Raw genomic sequence first — 20020 nt, forward strand, 5'->3', positions numbered from 1 at the left:
ATAGATTACATTAGAGCAAAAAAAAAGTATACTTTTTTTAAAGCTCAATCTACGAAATCGATCAAGGATGATTCTCTTAACAAACTGACTTCAGATTAGTGAATCATAACATCAAATGAAGTTTCGCACATCATCAGAACTAATAATCATCAACAAATTCATAGAGTTTGATCTAAAGTTCATCATTCATCGAAAACCGTGCCTGATTTGAGAATCGGATCAATCTGAGAGGTTATAGCGAAATGTAAAAATACAGATGTGATCCAATCTCTTCTTGAAACTATCTGTAAATTTACAACTCTTAAATCAAAGAAATGAATCCGAATTTCGGAGTCAAAGTTTTGGAAAAAAAAAAGTCAAACGAACAACCTTATTTATCAGGTCAACAAGTTAAGTTGGTTTATATTAACAAATTTTTTAAAAGTTTATGGCCAACAATAGTATTATTTTTTTTTGTATATGGCCTACATCGGGACAAAAAAAAAGTATATGACCCTTGAGTAACCTTAACCCTTGTTAATAACTTTAAAATCTATAGGTTATATGTGTATGTATATCGATATGTAAATGTATATATATTTTAGTACGAATCTATGTATGTATATATGTATTTCGAGTAATAATGAATATATCTATGGATGATAGATTTTCATCCATATTCGATTCATAAAATATTTAAATCATCTATATCCATATCCATTAGGATCATTCATATCCATTATAATGAATCGAATGATACCCATGAATAAAATATCCATTGTCATCTCTAAATAAGATACATAAAATTATTCTTCTTTTCGAGAGTAAAATGAGTCATTTCGCAACCATAATGCATAGAAAATTAATCATATACTAAGGCAAAAGAAATTGCATACAAGAAAATCTCCAGCCCCGGCCACTGTCAACCATTATAAAATTTTCTCTAGTGTCCATATGATTATTTGTGCACTTATTATGTAACTTTATTTTGAAACATACTAGTAAAGTTATTGATCATATTGTATTTACATAGATATTTGTGTTGGGTACAATATAGTCATTGCTGACAATAAAGAATTATGCAATATGCTAAGGACAGCATCTTATGTTATACTCATGATGATACTCATCAATATGATGAAACAAACAGAAGCTTTCCATCATTGCATTAAACTTGATATATTTGTGTAAGAAACACAACAAATGACACCAAAACTCAATATGCAAGTAGCCTAAAACCTGTAGCCCGATACTTCGCCCGAAATGGCACATTTCATTGGGGCCAAGCTGTGTGATACGAAGGCTCGGTTGATACTAGTCATGAATATAATCGAACACCTCGAAGTCATCATATATGAGTTTTTCGTCTGAATAATGAAGCATGAAATAACAAATTCCGCAAAAATAGCAAGGGTTCTCTGGAGCCCATTTGTCATGCATGGTCACTTTTGTTGCACGAAATATCTTACAGCACGAGCACTTTTGAAAACGCAATTTTGATTGGAACAAAATCAAGGGATAAGAAGATCGATTTTGTACATCTTCCTGATGAATTAATCTCATGTCCCGAATCACCATTATATGCTTGCAATCTCCCTATATCACCAACAAGATATCAAGTTAGCTAGACGAATTTGTATTCGTAGATTCGCTTATCATGGATTCAGGGAAGTGTATAAATGGGTAGGATGGACATGTGGGTAACGGATCAAGATATCTAACCTCGAAAGGCTCGAATATCTGTGTACGAACATAATTTACAAAAATACAGAGTGCATTTACATGTGGCATACTCATGTGAAAATTTTATTCCCTCATTAAATTTTCTCAAACTTTCAAAAGGTCAACATATCTAACCTCGAAAGGCTCGAATATTTGTGTACGAACATAATTTACAAAAATAAAGAGTGCATTTACATGTGGCATACTCGTGTGAAAATTTTATTCCCCCATTTCACAAACTTTCAAAAGGTCAACGTAATTTAATCAATATCAATTTTGTACATAAAAGGGGTAACATATGCTTGTGCCAAAATGACCTTTTATAGATGTTTTTGAAAGTTTCTTACTCATAGCATGTTACATTTGTTATGTAATTCCCCTTGAACAAACTATATTTTAAAAAAAAAATTATAAATAAACTGTAGGCTTCAACTTGTTTAAGGCGATCCTTTTAGCTACTCTTTATAATATTTACCCATATGCCCATTTAGACATAACACAAAAACCCACATACACCATTGATAAGCAAACGGGTCAAAGCTTCTACTTTTAAAGATGGGTCAATTCAAGAAAAGAAGATATAAAAGTAAATTTTTTACCTGATGACAATAAAGATACCCTGCACCAAGACGAAAATTTAAGTCACAAAAACGTGTTGCCTGCATTGGGCGAGATTTAAGTTGAGGCAATTTTGGCCCAATTCCACATCCTATATATTCTTTTTGCTTCTGCTGCAGTTCACCAGATATAATGCATTCCCATTTTTCAAGTGCAGTATCTTTCGATTCTCTTAGCCAATCAAGTATCGGTTTACTGTATTCTGTTGCACGCGCATCTCTTAAATCATTGTAAAATATATCCTGCATAAACAAAAATTTTAATACATGAACTAAAGGGCAAAAAATAAACAGAAGTATGTGAACAACACAAAGATAGATTCGGCTAACATATTACTTCTATAAGGATATATCCAGATGGGTCATCTTTTTTGGCTAACTTCATGATTTGATCCGTCAGACAATATACTTTATCTCTGAGTTCGGTTAATAATTGCTGTCCAAGGACCAAGATTTCTTGAGTCTACAAAAAAGGTCCGCAAATTAGAATGTCTGTGATTATAAAAATAAATAATTTTAGAATCATACAAGGTGAAAAACCTTAATCAATGTTCCACGTCGGTTATGATAAACTTCTACGCAAAGAAGGGTTTCACTATCATGCAGTGGTATGTGTTCACGAGTATTTGATGATTTCACCTGCTAATAGAATAATACATTTGTTAACAATTCACCCAAAAAAAAAAAAATACGTGATAAAGAAATGTTGAAAAACATGTAAACCTGGGTCAAACAGTTTGTATGATTGAACGATGACATGCGTTCTTTCTTTTCTGATGCACTCACGCATGAAATGGGCCCACAAGTACCGCTGGGTGAAATTAACATAGTAACCAAAAATTTCAAATCAGCTAACAAAAAACAACACAAGCATACACGTTATTTAATATAAAGCCTGAGACACATACCTGAAAGAATGCAATCGTGCTGCTAATTTATCGTCTTCTTGTTTTTGTTTTATTTTAGCAAGTTTCTCTACTTCTGCCATATAATCTTCCTGAAAATGAAAATGCAGGAGATAACGATTAATAGAGATTATGCAAATCGAAGTAATACACATAAATACAACACATATCTACAACATCGAAAGTTTTTAGCCCAACCAACATTCTAGAGATAAAACTAAACAAAATGTACTAGTCACAGAAACAGTAGAAAGAGGGCTCTAAATTTATTAACCCTAAGTAATAAATTCACTACTCGAAGTATAAATAGCTATGAAATCTTTCCAAAAGTTGTGATCCGTTATTAACTTAATGTACACAGGTTAACACAAAGTAACAACAGATTATATATGTTTTATGTGATGAGAAAGTAATGAGAAAGTAATTACCTCAAGAAGTAGAAAAGAAATATCAAGAAAAATGTCTACAATGGCTACACAATCTAGTTGTAGTAGTAGCATAAATGGACATTTTAACTATCGAGATGAGAAATCATTAATTATTCAAAACTGTTAACTCTATTACATACAAACTAGAAAGCTTTGTTCATTCTAAACAAATGCCAAATTATTAAGAACAATGTCTACAATGGCTATACCATTTAACACTCTAGTCTGCCGACGTGTCAGTTGAAGACTAACCCGTAACGTTTTTCCCACAAACGCATAAAATGTTGGGTCAAAGTCAGTAAAATTCGTGCAAAGTCAGGTCTGAATCGGTCAAAGTCAAAGTTGGTCAAAATTTTAATATTTTTTAAAATTATATTTTGTGCCCTACATATATATCTAAATTATTTATTTCTAAAGGTCAACGTTATCACACCCCTCTCATTCCCATCTCGTGACCTTTACAACTTTTGCTATTTAGTAGTAGTAACATGAATGAACATTTGATTATAACAAAGCCTATGACCTCACACGATTATTACACACAAAAAAAAAAGTAAGGAAATTAGACGAATGAAGTAAGGTGCCTTACTTCATGTTCAATATCTTTATTTGTCACTCGTTTGTTCTTCTTAGATACCCTTCTGTTCATCTTCCCAGTATCAGTGGTTCTTTTGGATCTACTTGAAGAATCCGCTATAGGTACATAATCCTCATCATTGATATTGCTTTCATTCGTATTCCTAAAAAAAAGATCTAATAAGATTATGCAGTTAAAACGAATAAACAGAATAAAACCGGTTGGTTAGGAACTCACAGTCAGATTTCAAATTCATATTACAAAATTTGTAAGGTGGGTTACCTAGTATCTACGCATTCAATAAAAACAAGAGTCAGAGAGACTTATTTATTTACCATAAAAAATATTTCTGCCAGAAGTATTAATATATTTATTTGCCATAAAAATATTCAGAGACAGTTTTCAAATTGAACACTTGGTCACTTCGAACATGGATCTATGAAAAACTACACAAGAAAATTACTTACGTATATGAGTATGTTTCTGATGATGAAGAAGGATCTCTAGTCAAATTACCACCCTGCAACATATTCATGAGGTTATGAGAGTCTAGTTATAGCAGAACTAAAAAAAAAAACTTAGGTTCACACCTGAAGTGCTGCTCGGAACAACTCCTCCACACTGAGGATTTTAAGTTCGTCAACCCTGTAAAAGTAGCATCGCAGTAACTGTAAATTACACTTTAAATGAACAATACAAGGAAACGATAGGCGAATAACATGAAAACTGGAAGAAATATGATCATACAGATTGCACAAGATGAGTCTATAATCATACAGATTGGTCAAGCAATGAGGTATCATCCCAAAATAGCCACTAAACCTCAAATTAAATTTCATCTAGCCCCTTATCTATAAGATAATTGCAAACCACATTCTTAACTTTAGGCTAAATTTGCTAGAAGAAAATGGTTAAATTTCAGCTGATAGTAAAAGACCCTCTAACCAGCCCAATATACCAAATCTAAATTATATTGAATTGCTTAGGTAATAGTTACAGCTGATATATAAATAAACATACTTGTATATGTGTTCTTGTTATTTTCCTTTGAAATGATAAAGACTACTACTACTACCTTGTGGAATAAGGGCAGTTCATATGTAAGCAAAGCATACACCTTACTAACAAGTTCATAAACGATGGTAACTTTATGGCCGTTCGCCTGTTTGACCGTTATCGATATTAGTAGGTGCATCTATGACTTGTAAGTTATAGCACAACATATGTATTTTGACTTGACAATCTCAAAATATTTTGGATGAGTTTGAAAGGCTCAAACATAAGTAAGCAAGCCTAAACTCTCACACATTCAACTACCCTCCACTTTATCATATATCTAAGCCTTCATATTTAAAAAACGGATCTACGATAAGCAGATGCTAATTATGTAAATCTTACAACCAACTAAATACACGATACTTACGAAATGTCATCGCCAGGTTGTTCAGTAAAGTCCGTACACAGCTCCTTTTTAAGATCCTGCATTAAACCAAAAATCCAGGTCGATCAAAAACCAAATAATATCGAAAATTTCTATTAAGCCACAACAATGTATTTCTATTTCTATTAGAACTTCATTTGGCTGTAACAAAGACAACTGAATTTACAACATCGACTTACTTTACAGAAATCATTGAAATAGATAATTCTAGTTGATGTAAGGATTTCATGTTCAACAATTGCACATAAATCAATTACAATTACAATTAATTAACAAACGATTGAGAAGAATTAAGCTCTGTATGATGATTATTATTATACTAATTTGCAATCGGTATACTAGTACAGTATAAATATACCTTGAGTTCATCTTGAAGAGATGACTGAAATTCAGAAACACTTGTGAGTGGACCAACCATGTCTGAGACGTATATCGGACCACCACGAGGAACCGAAACGTAAACATCTTCTAATGGAGATGTAGAATTTTTCATTGATTTAAATAAAATAAAGAAATAAATGAATGAATAATTCGCAGGTGATGAAAAGTTTTAAAGAAGACGATGAACACAAATAGGAATGGTTCTAACCGAGAGATGAGTCGGCACTGGCACAGAGCTAACAAGGTAGGGTTTGAGGTTTTTACAGATCATACGCGCCTCACGTGACTTGGAAATCGGGTCGGGTTGAATCGAAAACAGAGCTGTAAGAAAGGTTTAACAGCGGTAAGTGTAAATAGTGAACCAAATCGATTAGGAATTTAGGGCTACAAATAGTTATTCCAATCTAGGGTTCATACGATACGTGATTGTCCATTAACTGAAGAAACCGTAATAGATTTTTGGAAGAAGAAGAGAAAGGATATCTGGAATATAAACAGGCTGGAAGAAAGCTGTGTACAGAGTTAGGGCATTGTTTTGGAAGGGTTTTGATTTTTGGAAAAAAAAGGCGTGATATATTTAGTTGGGGGAAAGGATAAAATGGTCGATATATATATTTTGTACGGATTAGCTCGTGGAGAATTAGGTGCTTTTGTTTGATTTTTAATAGAATGGTTAAGTCAACATTCAGCGTGTTTGTTTCTGACCTCTGAATGACATATAGTGCTGAATGATTCAGAATTTAATGCTAAACCATTTAGAGTTGAAATAATCTCTTAATCATAGCCTAATTTTTCTATAATATTCTTTTCAAATCATATCCAGAACGTTAAACCAACATATATATTATATTATTTTATTCATGTAACACATTAATAAAACAATTTTACTTAATTCATATCGTTCATATAAAACAATTATCAAACAACTTATTTTCATTCAGAACAAACTTTATTCAGAGGCTATGAATCATTCAACGCTAAATTATTCAATTTTATCAAACGCACTCTTAATCTCATAGCTTTTTAAAAAAAGGTGATTGATATTTCCACACACATCTTCTATAGTTCCATCACGTTGTTTATTTTATTTGTTTAATAAAAAGAATGTGACCACCACCTTTCAACATCTAAGAGTCGCTTCAGTCGTTGAACCGCCGTTGGAACCGTCGTTCAACGGCGTCGATATTACCAATCCGCCGTTGAACCCGCCTTCCAATCTCGTACTCAGTTTAGTCGTTGTGGAGCATATAGGAGAACGTATGTTTTAATCATTTAATGGCTATAAAGTCAAATGTAACGGCTACATTTGAATTTGGTTTTTCTTCATCAACTCTCAGTTTCCGTGTTTGGTCCAGGCGACGATCTCGTTGTTAGAGATCTGGTTCAGATTTAGGGGTAGAAACGGTTTTTTGCGGATTAGACTCTTCTTCAGACGGTTGAGGCGTCGCTGTTTGCTAGGTTCTTTGTGTGTTGTAGTGGCCTTCGGCGTTCTTCCGATCGTCAATGTTGGTTTGTGTTCTTATTTAAATTGTCTTGTGTAGTATAACCGGTATTTTAGATTCCTATTGTACAAGTGTTCATCCATATCCATATAGGATTATTATAATGCATCATATACACTTTTTAATGCATGTTGTACAATACTTTATATTAAAATTTTTTAACGCCTAAAATTAATATATTAAAACAACACTTTCTGTTTATTAATAAGTGTTATTTTTATAAAAGTAATTTTTTTTTTTTTTTTTTTTTTTGTGTTAGTTAATTAATTAAAATAAATATAAAAATAATCCATTAATGAAGTGACAGTTAAAAAGGAAAAGATTAGTTATAGAATTTTGTGGATTAATTAAATGAGGGAGCGGCCTTATTAAGCAAACTACAACTTCAAAGTCCAACTACCTACCTCATCACTCAAATTCAGACAGCTTACATCAATGGCGGCGAATATCTGCATCACATTCATCAGCATACTATTCATTTTATCATGTGCTACTGCTGCCGACGAGAGTAAGCTCACAATCTCTCTTTTACAATTTCATTTTTATCTCCATTCCGTTACAATTTCTCTATATATAAGCCCTAATTCTGTTGTATTAAACAACTTGCACCTGATCTGGTTTATTATCATCTATAGCTTTCATATCTATTCGCTTCACATTCGTGATCTGATATAATTTTGTTAATTAATTGAGATCACATTGTTTGTGCGCTCGATTTGTGCAAAAGTTAGTTAACTTGTTTACTGGATCAGTTATTTTGTGGATCTGGTTGTTTTGTAAGTTTATACATTGAAGCAAACTTCCAACCGACTCAAAAATCATAGCAAAACGTAATTGAAATACCTGTAGATGATATATTGCAAAACTTTGTAGTCTTTCAAATCCATTCAGATTTCATCCAATGATATATGCTTCTGTTGTCAACTAATTTGGCAGTTTCAAGTTGCTGTAATGTAAGATATAGTATAATTTAGCTCTGTTACTTCTGCTTAATGTCTTGAAATAGGCATTTTAACCTACTCCTTTGTTATATGCTCATCGTGTACGTGAATAACATGTGTTATTTTTAGTATAGTTATCAATATCCCACCGTTTTGATGGTGATTAAGTTGAGTGACGTTTTAAGGGCGAACAGAATCGCTTAACAATGTGTATACGTTTTTCTTTACATTCTTACTTTGTTGATATATGTGATGTGATTGTGTGTAGAAATATATGCTCATTGATGTATATGATGATACTGTTGTTTGACTGACAGATGAGTCCCATACAATGTTCTCATGATAAGCCTAATTTGGTTTAGATGACTAAACTGATCTTCTATTAAGTATACACAATCATAGATCATTGATAAAATAGATAATAAAAGTTTAAGTTTTCATTCCTAGTTCACTCATGATTCTAAACGAAAATACTGATTCTTGATTCAATTACTGACTACAGTACAATTTATAGAATTATATGCTCCTTCTGCAACATGCTTACACTCTTTGTATATGCACCATGTGAGAATTTTAATTTTCTGACAAGTATACTTTTCTAAATATCAACAGAAAATGTTACAAGCAACCCAGCAGACGAACTTGTAGCCATTGTAAACAGTAACCGAACAGCAAACAAAGCGTCATCTCTTAGTAACAATCCTGGTTTGGCCTGCATAGCGCTGCAATACATCAAAGCCTACCAAGGCAAATGTGACGATGTTGGTGGGCCCAATGCCAAAAAACCTGCTGATGCAGAATTTAGCGACACTTTTGCACCTAACTGTGGGGTTGAATTAGCCACACTCTCCCCTATCACAGGCCGTGTACTTGGGTGCCAGTCTGATTATGTTACTCCTGATAAAGCCTTCACAGAAATATTAACCATGAAGAATAGAAGCTTAAGCGTAATATACAATTCTACCTATACTGAAATTGGGGCAGCTGTGAGCGGTACCGATGGTGGTGGCCCGTATTTCTGGTGTCTTCTTTTTAGTAATGGGAAATCGAATAGTACTTTTGTGTTGGAGGGTGGAGAGGCTAAGATAACTAGACCGGGCTGCTTTAGTGGGGCCCATGATGATTGTAGTGGTGCTGATGGTTGGTCACAAAATGTTAGCATTTTGATGATCTTTGCTGGAGTTTTTGCTTCAATCTGTTATATGTTTGCAGTTTGAGTAATCGAGTAAGATCATGATTGGATTATATGCGCAAAATTAGGTAGCTTTTTGAATTTGTGAGATTTTTTGTATAATTTCATTGTATTTGAATCTTTGATTCGATACATATTCATACGTACCACATATTTTACCTGGTAAATTTGATCTGTTTTGATAAACTGGTTAATATCATTTTATATGGTTTTGTATCTTATTGTATGATTACAGATTCATTTTGTATTGTTACTTAAGTATTCATTTAAACTTTAATAGCATAATCTGATTTATATCAGAATCAAACCTAATTTCAGTTCAATTTTCGAAGATAACTATCACAGATAGATTCAGGTTCGGGTATGGAAACCCACAACTGCAACTTTTGGGTTGAAACCTGGTTCGTTATTGGATCGTGTGAGTATGTTTGAGCCTAATGAAGTTCTGCTACACCACAATGGCTTGTAACTTTACTTATTTTGATACTTCTTTTTATATACAAATTAGCAGATGCAATAAAAAAACAAAAAAAAGCATGTGCTCCATATTGATTTAGTTTATAGTTTATATATACAGTACAGATTTTCATTATCATAACTCTTATAATACATATATTTCCTACTAGGACAACTGCTAGCAGCGTTGCAGACCTCGGAATTATTCGGCGAGTACTCGGTCAAGCTCGGAATTACTCGGAAAATTAGTCAAAATTCGGTCAATATCAGTCAAAGCCAACATTATTATCGCTACGTACAGTGGCGACTTTAAGTGAAGACCCGCGGGGTCCCGTGACACCACTAGTTTTTTGAAATTTATCACAAATCTTTTATTTTTTACGTATAGGACACCACTAAATATAATAATGGGACCCCATAAATTTTTAGAGATTATAGTTTAATAGTTTGGACTACTAAAGTGTCTGAAATTAACCCACTTATTATATGATTTTTATAGTATGAGTCATTAAATATATTAGATATAAAAATATACAAACCCTTGTCCAATTCCAATTTTAATTCTTTCTGACTTCCATCTACATCACAATTTTTTACGGTTCTATCTTCAATTCTTCATCCTAGGGATGTCAATGGATCGGGTGAAGGCGTGAAGCCATATCCATATCCATTTAGTTTTTGTTCATCCATATCTATATTCATATCCATTTAATTTTTTTTTTTTTTTAAAAGCATATCCATTTAAATTTAGTTCATCAATCTATATCCATATCCACTGCATTAAGCGGGTTAATTGATATCCATTGGATATTTAAGAAATCTTACATTATTTTGAAAGATATAATCAAAATAAAAGCGTAATATAACATGACATAATTTACAATACCTCCGCCTGAATGTGTAATGTTTGTCTAAGAATGAACAAAATTTGTTAAATTTACTATCAAACATATATTATGACAAATTACGTGTAATTTTTATGTTCAGATATACATGCTTTATTGCGAATACTCATGGTGAATGCATTATATGGTTGCAAGCAAGATGGTGAATGCATTAAATAGTTATTTGTAATGCATTATATGGTTGCAAGCAATACTCATAACTACCTAACTTATTCTTTTTTAAAAGTAAGGTGAAACTGCAATTTTACAGCTAATGTTAATGTTATGTGATTCATATTGATAATAGGTTATAAAATTGCAATTTAAAATTGCTACTGTATAGGTCATTGGCTAAAATAATATTTTAAAATTGCTACTATATAGAGCATTGCTACCTGTAAAATTGCTACTTTAAAATTGCTACTGCATATGAACAACCTTATATTTTGCGCGTATTATTCAATTTTATGTTTGTGTTTTAGGCGCGACCCGACCCGACACGACTTGACCCGACTTGACCCTACACATTCAATATTTTGTGGAAGAAAGTTATCAAATAAATTTTTGAGACCCCATTGAATTTTGATCCTAGAATCGCCACTGGCTACGTAACAGTTCTAGTTATACAAGATTTAGCATCAACATCAGGGGTGGATTTACTCTAGGCCCAGTGGTTGCACGGGACACCACTGAAATAACCGATGTAGTGGAATTTTTTTTGGATTTTTAACTAGCGACATCAGTGTATCGTGTGCATTTTTGTGGGTGACACCATTGAAATTGAAATAAGATATCAAGTTGAATTTTTTTTGAGATTTTAACTGGTAACACCAGTGACTACAAATCCTATATCCGGCACTCATGAACATAGTCATGTACCTTTTCAAAGCCTAAAAAGCTCTACACCTTTAAACAAAGGTAAGAAGTAGTAAAAGGGCAATGATTCCACCTGAAGAACCTCCAACTCTATATATCCAATACGGATCAAACCTTGTAAGGCTTTGATCCGAATAACAAGAAAAAGCTGCAACGATTATTAGAACGAACGAAGCAATAACCAAATAAGTCGAAATGCTAAGAAAATGTTGCTCTTCAAGCTTGAATCCTTCAAAATTTTGTGGCTTTTTATCAACAAAAAGTGGTGAGATGACACCAATGATTCCTAAGCTTATAGCTAGCAATTTCTCACTTGATGAGTGCTTTCTTCCATGTCTCCTGCTTGTGCCTTCATGATCCATTTTGGGTTTATCAGAAGTTTTTTGTTTTGGTTAGGATGGATGCATAAACTAGTAAACAACCTCTTATTTCTTATTCTAATTTATGTATGGGAACTTGATTCCATATGTAACAGAGTGCATCATAACAATAACTTTTTGAGACATAGATGATTAGATTACTATTCCATGGTGAAATATGTCAAAAAAGTCGTCCACTTTATCGATCTCTTAGACCACTCCCAACCATGACGTACTTCCTCCCCAGGACACACCGCCACATCAGCGCCACATCAGCTTTCTCTCTCAATTTATTTTTCACTTCCTCTCCATCACACACCACTACCAACCATGACATCCTCCCTCCCCATCACATGGCCCCACATTTTTTTTATTAATATTTATTACTACTACTATTATTATTATTATTATTATTATTATTATTAATACAAATTTTTTAAACAGCACTTTTATTGATAAACAAAGATACGATTACATTTTTTTTTTTAAATTACACAATTAAGCATATAAATACGAACACATAATATTAAGACTATCAATATCTTTTGTCAATCGTATCATCGCTAACCCATCCTTCCTCATCGCTACTCTCTCTTAGTGGACGATAATCGTAATCAATGAAAAGAAGATGCACTTTGATGGGTTCATTTGCCGTAATTGCTTTATTTTTAACGGCATCCCAATCTTCATCCGTATCAAGAAACTTGTATCTTTTGTCATCGTCATTGTAATACAAGAAGTCCGAGTGTTTGAACTCCACATTTTCTTTGACAAACTTCAACAACTTCGAAAAATCCATTTCACTAACGTCAACGTTTTCGAACATTCTTCTTTCGCCACTTTGAGTACACGATTTCCAATCATCCGTATACTCACAGTTGAAGTAAACGTAAATAGGGACGAGAGTGGGTGCCATTTTGAGTGATTGTTTGAAGATTTATTGATTTGTGAGTAATTTTATATATTGAGATGGAGTGTATTGGTGTTGAATGGTGTTGAGATGGAGTGTATTTATATAGGAGGAGAAGGAAGAAAAAAAAAAAGAACCGTTGCAGTGCAACGGTTAGAAAATGGGTCACCAACGGCTCAATTTGCGTACTCAAATTGTTATCCACATGAAGGAAACCAGCACGGATGAAGGAAAGACAACCGAGGGCGGACGAGGGCGGATCGATTGCCAACGGCGCCCTCGAGGGCGGCCGAGGAAGGGAGTCGAGGACGGAGTTTTTTTAAACCGTTGGGAGTGGTCTTATAAAAAAAGGTTGAATCTTGTTTCTTAATTTCTAAAGACATGAGTGGATTTGACTACCATTTAGATAACTTAAAGGTCATTGGTCTAGCGTCTGCTTCAATCAAGACTAGTTAAAGACCCGCGATTTTGCGGGGTTTTCGAAGGGTGAAATCATTTATTAATATCATATTATATTGTATTTGTTATTTTGTTTTGAATTTGATTATCCAAACAATCTACAATAGAAGATGATCAATATGAAGTTCATGTTTCCATAAGAATACTATTTGTAATATATTTATATTGGTAATTTTTTTTTTATATACAGAAGAATAAAATTATACAAACATAAGATCATACATTTTAGTTGTTTAGTTGCAACTCGTATTTAATGATAAGATCTGTAGTATATCAAAATTACCATCATTCATCGATTGACATATCATAAAGTTCAATTGCATGCAAAAGTATTCAGTGCTAAGCTACCATAAGTTATATCTTTAAGTGTTTAATAATTACATGGCCAAACATCAAAATAGAAAGAAACTAAATCCATATTCATTAAAACTTCTGCACAAACTAACGGAAAACCTGCAGAATTAAAAGGCTTTGATACCGAAACAAACTGTTACACCAGGTGAATTCCATCTAGGACCATGATGAACATGCGTTCGTCACGCGGGAACGCAATCAAACACTTGTCATCCGGAACATACCCATTTACAATTAAGAACTACCCTTTAGAAGCATACTTTTTCTTTGATCTTTTTTCTTACTTCATACCCCATATATGAGTTTTGTTGTTCAGATCGGGCCACTCATAGTCACAATTACTTTGTAGTTCTAAAATCTAAACTCTAAACCCTAACCTGTAAACAATAAACCCTAAACACTAAATCATTAACCCTATACACTAAACTCTAAACCCTAAATCCTATATCTAAACCCTAAACTCTAAAACCTAAACCAACCCCGAACCCTAAACCACCGACGGTATACCCTACACACTAAACCCTAAACTCTAAACCCTAAACTCTATACCCTAAACCCTAAACCCTAAACCTTAAATTCTAAAATCTAAACTCTAAACCCTAAACTATAAACCCTAAACCATATACCCTAAACCCTATACATTAAACCATAAACCCCAAACCTAAACCCCAAATCCTATACACTAAACTCTAAACCATAAACCCTATATCTATACTCTAAACCATAAATTGTAAAAACAAAACCCTAAACACGAAACCTATATCCTAAACCTTAAATCATAAATTCTAAATTCTAAACCTTAAACCTTAAAGTCTAAACCATAAACCCTAAACACTATACTCTAAACCCTATACACTAAACTCTAAACCCTAACCCTAAACACTAAACCCTAAATCCTAAACGCTAATAAATAAACCCTAAACCCTAAAACCTAATATAACCCAAACCCTAAATCATAAATTCTAAATTCTAAACCCTAAATCCTAACCTGTAATCCATAAACCCTAAACACTAAATCATAAACATTATACACTAAACTCTAAACCCTAAACCCTATATCTAAACTCTAAACTCTAAAACTTAAACCAACCGTAAACCCTAAACCACCAACGCTATACCCTACACACTAAACCCTAAACCCTAAACCCTAAACCCTAAACTCTAAACCCTAAACCCTAAACCCTATACCATAAACCCTAAAACCATAAACCTTAAATTTTAAAATCTAAACCCTAAACTATAAACCTTAAACCCTAAACACTAAACCATATACCCTAAATCCTATACACTAAACCATAAAACCTAAACTTAAACCTTAAATCCTATACACTAAACCATATATCTATACTCTAAACAACCATCCGGGCATAGCCTGGGTGGCCAGGGTGCCCCGCAAACGTCCAGTTGACCAAGTCAAATGGCTGTTCATCTCAAATAAGGCGAAGGTTCGATTCTTGAATCGGCCACCATTTGTGCTTGGAGCTGGAACAGGGGTTGGTTCCGACCACATTTGCCTGGGACTGCACACGACCCGGTAGGCAGTTGGCATCCAAAGAGTGCACGGGGTTAAAGGTTCCCCGCCGATCTAACCTTTTTCATCTCAAATATCTATACTCTAAACAATAAATTGTAAAAACAAAACCCGAAACCCTATATCATAAACCTTGAATCATAAATTCTAAAATTTAAAGCTTAAAGTGTAAACTATAAACCCTAAACACTAAACCCTATACACTAAACTCTAAACCCTAAACCCAACATCTAAACCATAAAAACCCTAAACCCTAAATCAACCCTAAACCCCAAACCCTCAACCCTACCCTAAACCATGGTCCAGACCTCCTAGAGGTCGAACCTCAAATGATTTAGTAGAGATCACTCAACTAATTGAACCTTTTTTCTTGTCTGACAGTGACGATGCTTGGAAATGGACGATGGACTCATTAGGAACCTTTACCTCAAGTTGCCTATCTGCTTTGATTGATGAGAAAAAGCTCAGATGTTGCCAGCAGTTTGAAAATCATCAGAAATAGAGCACTTCCACGAAAAATTTACATCTTCGTTGGAGAGGGATCATGCATATAATCCCAATTATCTCAGAACTCGACAAAAGAGACATCGATTTAAACTCAGTTCTTTGCCCACTATGCAATTCAACGGTGGAAACAGTCGATCACATATTAATCACATGCTCAATATCGACATTCATTTGGGATCAACTTCTTAAGTGGTGGAACTGTCAAAATCATCACATTACAAATATCGAAGAAGCTTTCGTGGATATCCAAAACATAGCAAGCACATCGATGGACAAGACAATATGGCAAGCAATTAAATGGGTATGCAGTTATATAACTTGTTCAAAATAAAATACGGACTTAAAATCGAAAGTAATAGTAATCAATGATCCGTATCTGCTAATATGTTCGTCGTATATAGTTGCAGACGATGATAATTTAACTTTTTATGTTCTTTTCAATTCTTCGATGTAGTTTCCCACAAATTAGTCAGCGTCCTAAATCTTTTGATGTGGTCATGATTTGTGAAGAATGTCATTGCTTGTGGTCATATTTTGAGTATCTTTTTGATCTCCGACAAAGCCTTTTGACGTAATTGGTCAGCCTGTAAAAATCATAACATTATATTTTCGTTATAAATGTGTATAATATTAAAACATATTCAAAGTTTAAAATGTATTGATTAGTTTATCTCATCCATAAAGTTGTGCATAATAGTTAGGTTCTCAACTGAACTTGACATACAATTTTCATTATTTAACATGGGAGATTCATCACCTTTATTCACAAAAATTTTCTCAGTTAAAGCATCTCCTATAATGGCTTCTAACTTATTAAGATGTGTAGTTAGTGCAATCTCTTGTTCTAAGATACCAGCTTTCAAAGATTCCATTCTTTGAATTTGATTGTCAATCTTCTCGACGTGGTTACTGATTAACTATGATAAGATAATGAATGATAATATTAGTTTAACTACAAGTTTTAATGTGATAAAATACTTAAAGTAAAACGATTATATAATAAATATTAAGATTAAACTAACTAATATGTTATACTTAAATATAAGTATACTTGCCTTCAGTAAATCGGTTGGATGGAATCCTCCAACCAATATTGTACATCGTTTAGCAGGTGACATTCATGTTCCATAAACAATACTGAAGACATCAACTTTCAAGCAAGTTTTTATAATTTGAACAGCTTATAGAAATGAGTAGATATATTATCGATAATGGGTATAATATCTGCATCAATAAAGTCTCCAATCAACTCTCTACAGAGGCTTAATATTAGTTGCTGATGATCTAAGAAATCTTAAAGATCTGAAGCCATTAGTTAGGGTTTCTTAAGACACGCGAATTTAAGGAGTTTTTGTAAGTGACAAATTAAATATCGAATTGTTCTAGTAATATGAATTTATATATAGTATTTGTTAGTTTGTTTTTAGCTAGTATTTATCTAAAGTGTATTCAAATACTTACAAACCAACTCGAATTATATAAGTCCAATAATGAATGACAGTTTAAGAGCATACCAAATAACTTGGTATACGCTAACGAACTAAAGTAGAAGTTCTACAACTTAGTTCTAAGAACTAAGTTGTAGAAGTGATAATACAATAAACATAAAGTACAACAAAATTAAGAAATACCACATTTCTTATCAGTACAAATCCAATAACCATATCTATTCTCATCAAGTTAGCAAAGTGATATGTATGAAACCGTGAATCAGGTGTCAGATGGTAAACAAGATCCAATAAAAAAGTAAGTCATAATCTCAATTAGGAGTATGTTTGTAGTAGTTAAATTAACATTTTGTAATCAAACTACAGAAAGTGAAATATTAATCGTTATCTAAACTATGATTATAACATGTCATCAACTCGGTTGATAGTAGCAAATTTCGTAAGTCTCCTACAACTATGCGTATTATGTATTTACATGAACATTAACAGTTGCAAAACAAAATCAATTAACCCTAATGTACTATGATTTGTGATAAGCAAAAACAACTTTCAATCACTACAGTAGATTTTTATGCTATAAAGTGTTATGGAAAAATATAGCCTGAACCGAGCCAACTTCCTTCAACATGCAAATAAAAGACGCATTTCGACCCTGACCCACCCATTTTGTCACTTATAGGCTACATAAATAATCTACCTTCCTGGAATTGGTAAGTACCCTCTTCCCGCAGGCAAGTTTCCATCTCAAGTTCTAAAATGGACTTGACAGCTTCCCAAGCTGAAGCTGTCAAGATGGAAAAGTTATGACTTTAATGATCTAACTAATGATGATATTGTAGTATGATCAAGTAAATATGAAATTTTTATGCGGGCTAAAACTGGTCAGTATAGCTTGACCTATCAACATTATTTTTTATTTGAACTTCATAATAAGTAAAACAACTTTGACTTAAGTAAATTTTGAGGCTATAAGCGTTCGAAAACACCTTGATAAAATTCCATACCATCCATAGACGCAATTGGAAACCCAACTCAACTCAAGTAAATGGGTTGAACGTGGTGAAACTTTTGTCTACAACAACTATTATCGTATGTAATTGTTAACCCTAGAAATGAATTAGTCTAATAAATAAGCATGTAAGTTTATTACCCGTTGTTCCAACACATTTTCTTGAAAGTCGATTACAACAAATTTATAGCTTCTTGAAACCATTCCATTGTTGAGTCCTCTGCATGAAGATTTATATCAACATCAACTTTTGCAAAAAAAAAAAAAAAAAAAAAAAAAACTTTTTGAACTAAAATCAACATTGTACTTGTATGCATTGGAACTAAAATCAACATTACCTCAAAACTTTGAGCCCAGGTCAAGTTAAATTTTATTCTCTTTCAAGGAATGCCAGTCCAGGGTCCGTGAATCAGTAAGAAATTGCATCAAATTTTTAATAATCCGCCATATTTGTGTCATTTTTTTTCCATTTATCATGAATTGATCAAGCAGGTAACCATGAGCACCATGTATCTAAATACCAATGTTACATTTTCCAACAAAAATGTAACATTAATAAATAATGACACTCTGTACAATGGTTATTTAGTTTAAAGTCAGTTAATATTAATAATTTGGCCAAATATCTTGTAGCGACCCGACCAAATCATGTTTGACGGCGCCGTCTACGTAGGCCCCATTACATGGTCATAAGTCTTTAAGACAAAGTTTGACCGAAAATATGTCGCATTCATTTCATAAGTGTGAGTGTTTCAAAGTTTACAAAAGTAGTTTCCATATCTAGTACATAACGATGTTTAAAGTACAAATGAAACACGTGCGACACAGTTTAAAGTAGTCAAAAGACGCTCCACGATATGCAAGTATACTCGACATCCAAAGCAAGTATCAAAAAGAATGTGCGGAAGCATGTATCACCTAAAGTTCAAGGACCTGAGAAAAACATAGAAATCTGTCAACGAAAACGCTGGTGAAATCATAGGTTTAAGTAAGTAAGTGAGTAAAAGTAAGTCGAACCACAAGATTTACATCAATGATAAATAGTAATACATTCTAAAAGTTAATATTCACGAGCACCCAATTATCAAGGCTTAACATTCCGTCCGTTGAACCCCATTAATAGTGCTAGAACAACACTGTTTCTCGAAAATATATTTCATCCGTAGACGGTAGCGAACCGTCCGAGATGAGGGTTTGTCAAACCCATATGGCCATACAACATAAGTTCACGCCTACACTTACACCCTGCAAGTATAACTAATGATAATCGAATTGAGGATTTCGTTCTAAACTCGTATGTAGAATGTTTGTTTTCCTGTACTTGTGTTCACTTAGTTAAGAAGAAACGTTTATGTTTTCTCATCCCAAATATAAGTTCAAAAGAGTAAAAGTGGGACTATGATCTCACCTTGAGCGCAAGAGTAAATAAGTACTTCGACAAGTAACGTGTGCAAAGAATAATGCTAGTCTTGACCTAAACAAATAGGTTGTATCAATAACGATAGTCACGATTGGTCAAAGATGTTCAATTAGTCCTATGGC

The 20020-nt window shown here is 33.2% G+C and overlaps 3 protein-coding genes across 4 annotated transcripts; 1 reads left to right on the forward strand and 2 right to left on the reverse strand.

The window, feature by feature from the left end:
* Window positions 1–830: 830 nt before the first annotated feature.
* LOC139898233 (snRNA-activating protein complex subunit-like) lies at window positions 831–6609 on the reverse strand. 2 transcript variants are annotated; one of them, XM_071880968.1, is made up of 11 exons: window positions 6028–6609; window positions 5652–5707; window positions 4819–4873; window positions 4696–4748; window positions 4241–4391; window positions 3227–3315; window positions 3042–3129; window positions 2859–2957; window positions 2656–2781; window positions 2301–2561; window positions 831–1575 (listed from the first exon to the last, which is right to left on the reverse strand). In XM_071880968.1, the coding sequence occupies exons 1-11, from the start codon at window positions 6160–6162 to the stop codon at window positions 1294–1296; spliced, it is 1395 nt and encodes a 464-aa protein (XP_071737069.1). In that variant the 5' UTR covers window positions 6163–6609; the 3' UTR covers window positions 831–1293. The 2 variants fall into 2 exon arrangements, with proteins under 2 accessions (XP_071737069.1, XP_071737068.1); XM_071880967.1 differs by having other exon boundaries at window positions 2859–2960.
* Window positions 6610–7947: 1338 nt separating this feature from the next.
* LOC139898234 (uncharacterized) lies at window positions 7948–9843 on the forward strand. The gene is made up of 2 exons (XM_071880969.1): window positions 7948–8060; window positions 9106–9843. The coding sequence occupies exons 1-2, from the start codon at window positions 7988–7990 to the stop codon at window positions 9708–9710; spliced, it is 678 nt and encodes a 225-aa protein (XP_071737070.1). The 5' UTR covers window positions 7948–7987; the 3' UTR covers window positions 9711–9843.
* Window positions 9844–11933: 2090 nt separating this feature from the next.
* On the reverse strand, window positions 11934–12263 carry LOC139901804 (uncharacterized). Its single transcript, XM_071884480.1, has one exon. The coding sequence runs from the start codon at window positions 12261–12263 to the stop codon at window positions 11934–11936; it is 330 nt and encodes a 109-aa protein (XP_071740581.1).
* Window positions 12264–20020: the final 7757 nt, after the last annotated feature.

Source organism: Rutidosis leptorrhynchoides, chromosome 3 (genome assembly GCF_046630445.1).
Source record: "Rutidosis leptorrhynchoides isolate AG116_Rl617_1_P2 chromosome 3, CSIRO_AGI_Rlap_v1, whole genome shotgun sequence".
Taxonomy (NCBI): Eukaryota; Viridiplantae; Streptophyta; class Magnoliopsida; order Asterales; family Asteraceae; genus Rutidosis; species Rutidosis leptorrhynchoides.